At 41.9% G+C, this 13,568-nt stretch overlaps 1 protein-coding gene across 1 annotated transcript; it reads right to left on the reverse strand.

Annotated features, from left to right (window-relative positions):
- Window positions 1-1,014: 1,014 nt before the first annotated feature.
- LOC115406008 (SH2 domain-containing protein 1A-like) lies at window positions 1,015-6,964 on the reverse strand. The gene is made up of 4 exons (XM_030115854.1): window positions 6,678-6,964; window positions 2,663-2,723; window positions 2,440-2,575; window positions 1,015-2,292 (listed from the first exon to the last, which is right to left on the reverse strand). Exons 1-4 carry the CDS (start codon window positions 6,827-6,829, stop codon window positions 2,249-2,251), a joined length of 393 nt encoding a protein of 130 aa, XP_029971714.1. The 5' UTR covers window positions 6,830-6,964; the 3' UTR covers window positions 1,015-2,248.
- Window positions 6,965-13,568: the final 6,604 nt, after the last annotated feature.

Genomic DNA, 13,568 nt, shown 5'->3' on the forward strand with positions numbered 1-13,568 from the left:
AGATAAAGCGTGTTTTTGTCTTTACAGAAGCATTGTGTAAATTACAATACAGAAATATCTCCATTCTATTGATTTTTGTTTTTGGTTTTGTTTTTTTTTTTGTTTTTGTTTTTTGTGGATCTTGTTGTGGCTTCTGGTCCGTTTCAGAAACCATTTCAAAGTTTTTGTACTGTTTTGAAGATCAAACTGAAGTCATTCACTGCAGAGAATTGTATTTGTGGTCAAATGTAACTATTAAGTGGAACTCGCTCTGCTAAAAAAAAAAACAAAAAAAAAGAAAGAAAAGAAATCAGTCTGTGACATTATTTACACGACCACTAGGAGGCACTGGCTTTTAAAATGAACCCCGTGATCATAATTTGAGGCATGAATTACTGACCACTGCAGTTGTTTTCTGGGGGAGGACAGTCTCACCGTGTCTGTTTGAATCTGTTATTAACTCAGCTGTCAACACTGGTCATGCATTTTTATTGAGGATTATGTCAGTCAGTCGGCCTTTATTTACAGAAAACTGTTCAAACAGTACAATGCAGCACAAAATGCTTTACATGAGTCAAAACAGAACATTTCCCTTTTAAAACTAACACTGCATTATGAGAAGCTGCAAAGAGTTAGCTCTGGATTACTAAGGCGCTCCATCACGAGTGAACAGCATAGTAACAGAGCTGCTCCTCTCCACAGACAACAGCAAATATTGCCAATGGCGGTTAGTGTGTCAGTCTGTGCCGTTCACATGGGACTTTTTATTCCTGTATAAACCCGAATGAAGCCTAAATCTGCTCTAAAATGAACGCCTCAATAATAAAAGCACCAATATGGTCATAGATTTCTGACTTGAATGCAACTTCTGTCTTACTTTGTTTGTTTTGTTAGAGATTTAAGGCTGAAATCACACTGATAAAAATCTTTTAGCCTCTTGAATTTCACTCATCATGTCTGAAATCCTTTATGAGTAATATGAACGTGTGTGGTTGTCTCTCGCTCTGTGTGTCTGCAGTCTGATCTAACACTTTGTGGTGTATTTTCCTTTCCTTTAACTTCAAAGAAATGTCATCTGATTGATAAATGAGTGTAAAAATGTAGGCAAGTTTTTTTTTTTTAATAAGATTTACAGATAAAAACTACAGAAACACATTGCAGGCACACTTCTACACCCGGGCATTACCCGCATGCAGCCACTGGAAAGAAACATGTCAACTGTGTAGAACGACTCCCACACTGGACTCACACCTCCGTTAGGTGAGAGCTGTAACCCCTGCACATGCAAGTTTGCTGACCCACCAAAAGAGTCCCCAAGTTGGTACATTAATTCTTCAGAAACTTCCTGAAATGTGCATCACGCAGTTTCAAAACGCCACAGACTGAAGTTCGTGCATTAACTGTAACGTGATAGGAAGTGAAGCATGACGGGCAATGTTTCACAGATTTACTTCTTCTTTCTGAGGGCATTTTGTTTTTAGCTGTTGCAAGGTGTTGCAGCTTTCTGTGTCAGTAAATTGACCACAGACGTTCGGCGTCACGGCTGCAGAGCAGAACACAAACCCAGATAAACCATACAAATGAAGCAGGTCACAAAAATAACGGTTACTTCCTTAAGTTGATATAAGGCGTGCACAAGCATGCATGGCTGCACACACACACGCACACATCATGTTTGCATGCACTTTGGGGTTTAATGTTTTTCTTGCAGACTTACACCAAAGTCAGCAGCTGAAAACTACTGCCTGAGTCTAATATTGACCAAATTCTGTCGTTGGTTAAAGAAAGCATCATATCGGGTGCTTTAGTTTCCTGTGAGTTTCTGACTTCAGGCTCAGCCATGAACACCGCTGACCTGTTTCTAACCTCTACCTTCAGAAATATTCACCTCATGACCTGAAAAAACACTGTCACTGCGACACTTTGTGGGAAGTTTCCATTATGCAAGAGTTAAAAGGGAAAACATACATCAGCATTGTCCAAAGCCTTTTTATTTACATCAGTATCCTTGTTGCATGTGCAAATTTCTCCAGTGATGAAGCAGAGACAAAGAACATGTGATTAAAACACTGCATTATTTTACATCAAATACATCACACCCACACAAACAGAGCACTGAAAACTTTATAATGACCTTCAGTTTACATTAAACCTAACAGTAATAATAAGATGAATGCTAAAAACACCACAGAAAGTAGGTCAGACGTCCTTGATGTGCCGGATGTTTTATCTCCTGGTGTTTGCTGCGTGTAGATCTGCAGACACGGCGTCATTGAACAGAGGTGCTGCTGCTCAGTTCCATGTAGGAGAAGTCTGCGTGGAGACCAGTAGAACAGAGTTAAAGCCGACGTGACAGAGACCAAAACTGATTCACAGTTGCACCAGAAACAGATCTTTCAGTCTGTGAACTGTATTATGTGCCGTCACGAGCCAAGACTTCTTCACAGGTGTGTCTTGTACCTTGCGCCGTGCTGTTTGGGAGTTGTGTTTTGTCCAGTGGCTCAGTGAGGCTTGGCATCGCAGCAGCCCGAGTCCTCCTGTAGTTCTCAATCAGTGCCTCCACACTTCCAAATCTCTGCGATGCGACTCCCGAAGCCTACAAACCATGGAAACGACAACCATGAGTCACCTGCAATGTGTGTGTGTGTGTGAGTGTGTTGTCTGCACGCAAAAGCTCACGCACCTGAATACACCAGAGTCCAGCGGAGTGCACTAACCTGTAGGTGTGAACATATGGTGCTTTCCTGTGAAACAATTCGAAAATGTGATTAATTCTGAATGAAAACACACACGCACACACACACACACACACACACACACACACACATACCTAAGCAAGATGGCGATTTGACCCATCTAAGATGGCGATTTGAAACCCAGCACAGCCAATCCTGTCCTGTTTTCTCTGACATCACGCCCTTACACAAGTAAAGCCCCTCCCACAAGAACGTGCGACGAACGCCCCTTGACCAATCACGGTTAGAGCCTCGTGGGCTCTTCTGATTGGTCAAAGATACCGGGAGCTGTCGAGATTCCTTTTCAGCTCAGAACAGAGACAGATGGAAACGCTGCGCCCTCGCGGTGGTGCAATTGTACTACAGTCCTAAAGGATTACCAATGGATACTCCAACATTTAATCCAAAGAAAACACAGAAAAATTAGCATTGACTAGCAGAATCCTGCCTACAGCACCTTTAAATGTCTGTAAACCGGCTAGATTGAGCAACTCTCCGGGAACTCTGAAGTGATGATGTCATCACACCGCGCCGTGGCGCACCCTGTTGTTGAGGATACAGGTCATAGGTAGCGTCTCTGCTCTTCAGTCAGACCACGGCATCTCGATCGGCTTTTTTAGGCAGTCAGAGTTTATTTTCAGCTGGTTGTAACTTTGGGACAATGGTTCCAGTGTGCATATATCCTGGCTGTGAAAGTAAAATGACCAGCTGGACGTCACTGAGCTCACAGGCTCCCACTTCGTGACCGGGATTTCTTGAAGCTATGGCAAATAGCGCTCAACACGGATCCCAGCATCAAAGTTCAAACTTTATGACGTTTGGATTATCGGGTGTGTAGTGCCCACTTCACATCTGAGGACTTCTTCCCAGTTTAGGAAAGAAATGAAGGCCAGAAGATCCAGAGAATGAACCTCAAAAAGAATGCCATTCCAGCGGCCGCAGGAGGAGAACAGGTCGAGGTAACGTGATGCTAATGCTATTCATTTTATGCCATTCATATTATGCTCCCTATTCACAAAAATTATGTACTCTGCCTACCTCCACAGAACGTGGAGGGAGGACTACTCCTGTTTGTGTGTCTAACAGTTTAGCCTAGCAACTTCCATGTAAATAAACAGAATGAATGTGCGCCACGGCGCAGTGTGATGACATCATCACTTCAGAGTTCCCGGAGAGTTGCTCACTCTGGCTGGTTTACAGACATTTAAAGCTAGGGTCAACTATCTTGGAAAACTAGCATGTAGCACGAATGTAGCATCTCCCCAAGGCTCCGTCCAGCTCCCACCCCATTGGAGGAGCTCTCGTTGGAAGCGAACGCACTGGACGCGGAAGTGCCGCGTGCACGGAGTTTGTGATCGCCTCCAATGTTTTTAACCTTTCTGACTGCCCGCACACAACGCGCATAGGAGCGCAGCGCGCCGCTCCGCTTCCTTCTATTTTCACGTGAGCCGCGAGCGTCGAGAGCTCCTTGGCAACGCGCGCGCTCTGAACCAGGGCCAGTGCACGCCATTGAAATGTACGCGCAGGGGGCTGGTAGAACGGCGAAGGGATTTGATTGGTTTCTTAAGAGCTGTCCGCGCGACACGATTGGTTGGAGTTTTTACACTCCTGTGGCCGCTACAGTGGTCAGATTTTTTCTGCACTTTTTTCCGTACACATAATGTATTGACTTCTCCCAGAGGGCGAGAAGCATTTCACTCAGTATGACAAAATGTGCTTTTAGACAACATCGTCTACCCTAACTTCAAGAGATGCTGACTTACTAAATTTACATGTATCTACCACGCCACAACAAACATAAGAGAAAAGAGCGTCTGTAATGGCTGCAGGTCGGTGCCCCGCCCGCTGCCGTTATATGGATATGGGAGCATCTAATTATCTCCGAACCAACTGCAAATCACTCGAAAGTCAAACGTGTGAGTAAATGTTGTTGTTTCGAATGTGAAATAAGGTCCAGATTGTAAAAAAGACCATTCCGCTTTAACCTTAACCTTCAAAACTTGATGCCTAACCCTAACCCATACCCTAACCTAAACCTAATTGTAACCCTAAACCAAAAATCAAGTTTTAACCCTCAAAACGGTCAAAAAAGGTCTGTCGCAAAGTGAGGACCGGCAAAAATGTCCTCACTTTCCAAAATTATCCTCACTTGTAAGGTTAAAAACCCATGGTCCTCACAAAAGGTCCTCACAACTATAGCTGTACCAGGAGACACACACACACACACACACACACACACACACAGGTGTGCTGTGATGACTTGGTGCATCAGAGGCAGACAGTGACTCACTACTTTCAGTTCATTGGTCAGTGTTGTTGAGAGGAAACCAGATCAGTGTGTTTACTGAAAAATTTAATTTCATCTAGAAATCTTCATTTCCTGTAATTTCCAAATCATTTTTGACTGGTTTGAAAGTGTTCACCGTAACTAATATTCATTTCAGTACGTGAGTCGTGCTGGCATTATGCTTAGCTTATGACAGATAAGAGTCAACCAGGATGTGTCTGAGTGTATGTTATGTTCATAGTGTACATACCTATTTATACGAATTTCACCCACACATATATCTTTCTTTTTTGTTTTGTTTTTTTATGAGCTAAAAGTAAGGTCATTTCTTTAATAGAACTTCCCTGATGCCAATAACATGTTACTGAATTGTCTTTAGCTGAATCGGTGCTGCTGCCGATTTCCAATCTGAAAAAATATAAAATTCAACCTGCAGTAAACATTCCTGTTATCAAGTTATCCCAATGTTTAAATCAATATTATACCTTTTGTTCCTGCCAGAAACTTAAGATGTTTTTTGGTGCCAGATTATTTATTCATTTATTTATTTATGACCTTTGATAGTTGCTTTTTAGAGATTCAATCTTTCTCCACTACTGTATAACAAAGACATTTGGTTTTAAATTCTGTCTTGATACTTGATATGTTTTAACACTTGATGTCGACCCTCTGAATGCTGCAGTCATTAATGTTTATACTAATATTCTGTGTTGTGTCGGTCTTGTTACGGTGCAGTCTTCTGGATTTCTCCTCTGGGATTAAAAAAGTTCCTCTGATTTAGATTCTGGTCCAAAATTAAATATAGTTCTACATCAAACAGAATGTACAGAATGTACAAAGCAGCTACCAGGAGCGTTCATCAGCAGAGACAAACTAGTGAATTCATTTAAAATTAAATTTCCCACACATTGCATCATTTTAAATCCAATACCACTAGAATTTATAGCCATCCATTTTTTTACACATATATATATCTATCTATCTATCTATCTATCTATATATATATATATATATATATATATATATATATATATATATATATATATATGTATATATGTATATCTTTATATATATATATATACATATATACATATATATATGTGTGTGTGTGTATGTATGTATGTATGTATATATATATATATATATATATAAATGCTTTTTATTTACAGTGAAGAACTTTTACAGTACTATTGTACTTTTTAACCAAAAATAAAATATCTTAAAGCAACAGTTCTTGTAAATTGTATGATCTCTGGTTAATATTCAGATTTGCATCATGTTACATGTGTTGGATTTTTCGCTTACGTTTGTGTTTCTAAGATTTTTAAAAAAATTCTTTTTCAGTAAAATAAAGCTGTAATTTTCTAAGTTTTTACCGAACTTCTTTATGGCAGGGGTGGATGAAAGTAAAAGATCATCTAACACTGACTTCAGTTTCTGGTGGTTTGTTCGTGTTTTGGAGGGAAATATTCAGATCTGTAGATCAGTTTGTTTTTTATCAACACATCCAGTTATGTTTTTCAGCTCATGGTATGACTGAACTGAGTTTAGCTACGAATGATAAACAGTAGGTTGAAACCAATCAGTTTCAACCTACACTGAAAATAAACTACTGATCCGACAAACTGGAAAGAGCACAATCAAGAATCGGGTCAAATAAACACTCATGAACTAACCTGACACACAGGCAGTAGGCCCCTCGCACCGTCTCGCTGTCTCTCAGCAGAAAGCTGCCATCACGCCCGAACGTCTCCAGCAGCCGCTCTGTGGCCTCGCTTCCAATCCGGCCGTAGTAGATGGACCTGACCAGCGTCCCCTCTCGCTCCATGCTGGCTCAGAGGCTGACGTCCACATTGGTGTGTTTGTCTGCGGGGGCACAGGCCCCCCCAGAAGGCGATGAGTGTGTGAAAGGCTGTGAAGCAGGAAAAGCTACTTTGGTTTTCACACTTTTTTTGTTGTGCACCTGCACCTCGCCAATCTTGCACCTTTTTTCAACCAGAACAACGGCTTTTATCTGCTGAAAACGAAAGTACAATGGGTTCTTTGCCACTTCAGCTGTGTTGCACTCTCACAATATATTTTAATTATTTAACTGCAACTCACAAGTAAGAAAAATATAAAATATAATAAATACATAGTTCAGTCATGGTCTTCTATATCTTTTTATGAAATCACTTTTTAGTATGTTCAAATGGGACTAAAATTATTCAACTGACATAAATCTGAGAATAAATCTCACAATAATACAAATGCACATTTTTATTTGTTTTCATAAGACTCACAAGAAGAAAAGACAGCGGTTTGTAATGAGCATGTTGCAGGTACACATAAACCACTAGCCGAACCACACGTGCATGTGCTGCGAGCTGCGGTTTGGCTGGTTGCTGTTTCGGGCATGTTCCTGTTCAAAAACAGACTTTCAGAAGATGTGTTTTCAGACCAGGTTAAGGTTGTGAGAAAGACTCCAACACAGTCCTATTTATAGGTTTTACCAATGTTCTGAAATAGTTTTGATAGAAGCACAAACACACTCCTCTGACAGGACAGCAGGTTGTCAAAAAGTAAAAAAAAAGAATAAATAAATAAATAAAAATAAGTGATGTTCTGTCAAACCAGTAAGAAGTTGAAGAAGATGTTGTTGGATGGAGAAACTTAGATCGGGAGAACTTATAGATCAGGATTCTGAAGTCACACTGTCTGTGTGTTAACCATTACTGCTGCAAATAGTGCCTGAGTAAATATTCAGCTTCAGATTACCCTTGTGTGCCTTGTGGACTACGGTGGCCGACAGGGGCCAAACGCACTTCAACAGTCCACTGCATTTCAGTTACAGAAAACAGTTTCCAGTGCAGAAACGATTCAAATTCACAAACTGAAACACAAATCCAAACGCGATGCAAATGGAAAAACGTGCTGCAGAAAATAAAAATAAACGAAATGCATCATCATCAAATGTGCTGCAGAGAAACGATGCAAAGCACAAAACGATGCAGAACGGGAAACCATCTTCAAATGAACAATCGCTTCATAATCGGGCGCTACGAATGGAGGTGCTCCGAACCTGCAGGGGGCGCTCTCAGCATGACAGCTCAATGGAGAAACATGGGATGGAGAGAGAACAGCTGACAGAACCACTGGCCTATTCATAGTCCTTGAGTACACATTGTTTACAACACCAATTCATCTGCATTTGCTTTGTTATCATCCTTATATGTTAAAGTATTAAGAAACTTAAGATAGCAAATTAAACATGGCTTATTTATTCATGACAGAATAGAATGATCTGAGCTTTAGTAAACTGTGGTAAAATTGTATCGTTTCTGTCACATATATGCTGTGTATGTCTTACTGTTTAGTTTACAAATTAATGTTTGAAATACTTTTACTTTTTATTCATAAAGTACTTTTGAGAATGAATACTTTTGCAGTTAAGTTAAATTCATTTATATACTCCATGCATTCAGTTAGCAGGAGGAAGCTGCTTGCTGCCGCAATTCTTTTTGCACAGCAAGAAGATGACAAGGAAAGGGTTCGAGGCAGAAGACGCCGCCAGTGGGTTCATCCCATCAGGCAACAAAGATGGGAACAAGGCGATTCCCACAATCTGGTAGCGGAGCTGGCACTGGACAAGCAAAGGCATCACCGCTACTTCAGAAAGAGCCCTGAGCAGATGGACCATCTTCTCTGTATCGTTGGCCCTGAATTGACCAGGCAGACCACCAACTACAGAACTCCCATAGAGCCTAAAACAACGACTGGCTGCTGCAGCGAGGTAAGTAGCAGAAGAAAAAAAAATGTTGGAAAATATTATTCTTTCGCACAAAAACACACATGCAATTTTGTCCAGTGCAATACAAGAAATACAAGAAATACAAGAAATGCAAAATAAACATGCAACTTTTACTAATGAAAACTGTATTAAAATGTGAATTAGAGATAAACTACAGTTGCCTATTAAGGCATTTCAAAACCTAAAAGTTTGAACAGTCCTCCCACTGGCTGTCGTCTTGGAGCGTTTGGAGATACACTCCTAGTGGTGTGAAGCCGGCTTGCTTGTCATGTCCTGTCCTTGTCGATGTGGTAGGCGGTGGCATCATGGGAGCAGGTGGTGGGTGGACTGTGGGGATGGACCTCCCGTCTGTTTGACCACGTGACTCCTCGTCCTGTATATTGTGGAGTGTTGTTAAAAATGTCCAACTTTGCCCTTTGTTGGCCACTTTCACTGAGCCTCAGCATCTTCGGCACTAAGCTCAAGGCAAAGTGATAGAGCTCGTCCTCCTTGCTGTCGGGGACTGGGGGTTTGGGTCGGGGCTCCGCAAGGACACCAGGGAGTCTCTCCTGGAAGTTAGGCTGTGGAGGTGGACTTATGCGCTTCCTTCTCACTTCTTGTGGCGTCGTGGCTGACCACAAGATGGATAAAGTTCCAAAGCGTGCTGCTTAAAGCAGACCTCCTTACAGCCAGACTTGGAGAGCAAAAAGTGACATTTTCAGGTCAGTGTGAGACTAGGAATTTACCAAAACAAATGAAAAAGTTTGTACCCTCTTTGTTGATATTATTTGCAGTTCAACTCGGCATTTCTTTTTAAGTCATAAGTATTGTTGTTATGTTCACATTCGACTCAAACTTCATTGATTTTCACAGTGTGAATAATAGTTGTCACAGGCTTTAGTTGACTCAATATGAGTTATGTACTTTTTTTTTTTTTTTTTTTTGTTTTATAGGGAATGAAAACGATCCCATGGTTGTAACAAATAAACTGATGGAAGTGTTTCCAAAGTTCTGAGAAGGGGGAGGCTTTGAATTTCTAAAAACTGTAGGATCTACTCCTAGCTGAAACCTTGTGATGCTTCCGTGCCCCAGCACTGGATACACCCTTGCCTATCTGAAAGATCCATCGACGATGATTGGACAGGCTACAATCTACATACATCCACTTCAACAGGATCTACCCATGGATTGTGCACAGATTTACAGAGTCTCATAATCAAAACAAAGCTCTTGGTGACTTGTAATCATTAGTTAAGCGCCATTTGTTGTTGTTGTTGTTAGGAGAGCTCACAAACTGCCTCTGGTCGGTCATCCCCTGCATCACCTGTCAGAAGGAAGTTCCCTTTTCAGAGATGAAGGTGCACAGATTGAGCTGTGATGGGTATGTAATTCCTAAAGAAATGCAAGGGTAGCATATTCACTTTTGTTTCGTGAATAAATAAATAATAATCTAAACCATAATTTCAATTTTGTTAACTTCAAGGACACCCATTCAGGAATCGGAGAGAGAACGAGAAGGAGGCTAGCGAGACAGCCCTAGCCACTGACAGTGTTCCAGTGAGGCCTGGAACATCAGCTGGGAGTGTAGTTGTACCAGCAGTGATTGACAAGGACTTGGATCACAAAGAAACAGACAATGGTTTGTGTCATGATTATAGGGTTGCTGTAGGATTGTGTGTAACTTAAACTTAATCAATAGAAAAATGACACCTGCAAGATATAAATAGATAAAAGAATACAATTACACACAATTAATAACACTCAACTGTTCTATATATTCTGCTAAAATATTTAGTTTTTGTTCAGAAGTTTTGTTGTCTAGATTGGAAACTTGTGAAAGAACCAGCTCAAGCTGCCAAAGTTTTCAAAGAGAATCTGCTACGGGAACATGCATCTGGGAAACCACAGCAAATGAAAATGGATTGAAGGGACTCTGAAGAGAACAGGGAACAGGAACTTCTTTTATTCTATAAACAGCCACAAGTGGCATGTCCACTTGACTTCTGTCTTCTTGGTAGGTAAATTAATATAAAGTTTGTAATGAAGTTTATACCACTCAAGTATATTCTATGGAATTGTTACATGGGAGAATTTGATCAAAAAAATTATCATTTGATGACCACTTATGAAAAGCAAGACATTGTCCTGTTATCTAGAATAGTCAATATTACGGATGCTATTCTAGAATTACAACTAATAGTTATTCACCTTATCCAGTTAAATACAGTAGTCGGCCACTGTTGCTGTTGGAGAGGGAGTGATGCGGTACTTTATGACAACAATAATATCCAAACTGCAGTATGGATTCAGTCTAGATCTTGCTACGTCTCTTACTATTTTGAAGGTTAATATGGTGCAATTTTTAAATGTATATCAGTTGTTAATTGTTGTGACTTTATCCCCTGCTCTCTTGGTACTTTACAGGAGGAATGGGCCGAACACTGCTTTTTAGGCTGAACCTGACCACGTTGTTCCAGCAGCATCAGAGGTGCTTATTGAAAGCCGCTTCTTCCGGGTTGCAGGAAGGATCTTGGCCCTCAGCTTTCTGCATGTCGGCCCTCATGTCACAGGATTAAGTCCTGCTGTAGTTCATGTACTGTTCAACGGGAACCCTAAAACAGTAACTGTTGTTACAGAAGACTGTCCTGATCTGCACATCAGAAGTATTATAAAACTGGTATGTATCATAAAAAAAACTTTCCCTTCCTAAGTTATTGTTTGGATAAATGTAATAACTTGTATGTTCTTGATTTAAGTTTGAACACTAAGAATTTACACAAGAACAGAAGGACACAGTTTCAGATCTTTCTCTGTCTTGGGATTTCCTGGCAGTCAACACAACAAATCAGAGATGGCTACAGAACAAACTTCTACTGCGTGCAGTGAGTTCCTGCAGGTTAAGTGACATAATTCATTGCTGTAGTTGTTGAAACTATAGAAAATCATAGCATGTGAGCCTGTCTACAAGGGAACAAATCAGCATCAACATCCACAAAATAACCTCTGAAACACTATAACATGGATCAACAATCCAATCGATGACAAAACACACGACCATCATAATAATAAAAAAATAAATAAAAATGGCCAAGCTGTGTAACGCCTGCTAATGTAATAATCTCCGCAATCATTACAAAAAAAAAAAAAAACAGCATCTTATGCAATAACCCACAGCACAGTGCTAAAAAATATTGATAAAGTTTATAGGCATACAGATTTGCGCTTATCTTAAAACAGACGCGACCACACAGGCCTGGGATCAGCGGCCGTTGCTGTTGGACCAGAAGCCCGTGATGTGGACAGGCGATGACCTGACTTAATCCAGGATGTAATGAAGAGTGTTGGGTCGAATCTGTCTAAAGGGGACGAAAAGAAGCGATGAGAGACTGTTTTCACGCAGTCTGTTGCAGGTTTTGCTGTCAGTGTCACCGACGACAGAAAATCTCCTCTCACACTCTGATGAGGTGGGGAGATACGTTCTGCTTGCTGTACAAAGCTTTTCCAGTGTTTTGCCTGGTGCGTTATTTTGCAACTTCCAGTCGTGGAACTCATCCACTGCCTCTCGAGCAGACTCGTCGAGCTTTTTAGCCAGTGTCCGTACTTCATTTTCTCCATACAGAATCAGTACGTCGCAGTCCTGTAGCCAGAAGTGTTTCTTCAGGGGTTTTAACATTTGGGCAAGGCAGGGGTGGACCGGCACAAAAATTCGGCTCTGGCATTTTCTGTCCCGACCAGCCCACTACAATATTAGCAGACACTACACACAAGTCCACAATTCTTGCAATATCTCCTCTCATGCATACTAAGGCCCAATCCCATTTCTCTTTCTAGCCCTACCCCTTAGCCCTACCCCTGTGAAACGGAGTGCTAAGAGGTAGGGCAGAAAGAAAACCCCTCCGAATTGGGACACCCCTCATACAATCGTGTACGTCATCAGTAGTCACCGCTGCCGATTACATAGGCAGATGCGACAATTGTTTGCCGAAGAAGAATGTTTTTCTGACATTTTAAAACTTAATTAATTGACAAAGTTTATGAAGTTCTTTCGTTGCGGACGCCGCCATCTTGCCGATCTTGGAAGGCTTTCTGAGAAATCTGTCATCCAGTGGCGGGCGGTGGCGAGGGGCGCTTGTTTTGTTCGCCTGGACCGTGACTGGCAGGCGGGGTTAGTTCACTTCCACGTTGGCGGGGGCGCTCATTTCCCACCCGCACATTCCAGGCGGGCGGTGTTGAAGAAACCAGTTTATTGAAAATAATCATCTATCTGTTGTGTTTGGAATGCGCCTGGAATGCGCGGGTGTGGAAACGATCGCTCCCTCCAATGCGGAAGTGAATTGACCCCGCCCACCAGTCATGGTCTAGGCCAGGGGTGGGGAACCCTGGTCCTGGAGGGCCGCAAACCTGCATGTTTTCCATGTCTCCCTGCTTCAACACACCTGAATCGAATCAAGATTCATGGCCAAGTCCAGCAGAAAGCCCGATAACAAGCCTCATTGCAATCAGCTGTGTTGAAGCAGGGAGACATGGAAAACATGCAGGTTTGCGGCCCTCCAGGACCAGGGTTCCCCACCCCTGGTCTAGGCTGACAGAACAAGCACCCCTCGCCATCGGCCGCCACTGGATCATACCCCTCCGTTTGAAGTGTGCCTCGTGAGAATCTCCTTTTGGAGGGGTGACTGGCCCTCCTTCTTGGCCCTACTCCTACGTCATAATGACAGCTGGGACACTCCTACTCCTCCACGTGAACGTGCAAAATGAGGGGAAGGGCCAAGGGGGAGGGCTAAGGGATGAAATGGGA

This window comes from Salarias fasciatus, chromosome 18, assembly GCF_902148845.1.
Source record: "Salarias fasciatus chromosome 18, fSalaFa1.1, whole genome shotgun sequence".
In the NCBI taxonomy this organism is placed as follows: domain Eukaryota; kingdom Metazoa; phylum Chordata; class Actinopteri; order Blenniiformes; family Blenniidae; genus Salarias; species Salarias fasciatus.

What these genes read in the sequence shown, in the direction of transcription:
- LOC115406008 (XM_030115854.1), bottom strand. Translation starts at nt 6,829, where the DNA reads ATGGAGCGAGAGGGGACGCTGGTCAGGTCCATCTACTACGGCCGGATT. An exon ending in CTGGACTCTGGTGTATTCAG is followed by an intron (nt 2,576 to 2,662) that starts GTGCGTGAGCTT and finishes CATGGTTTGTAG; the next exon opens with GCTTCGGGAGTCGCATCGCA. An exon ending in CCCAAACAGCACGGCGCAAG is followed by an intron (nt 2,293 to 2,439) that starts GTACAAGACACA and finishes GTCTCCACGCAG; the next exon opens with ACTTCTCCTACATGGAACTG.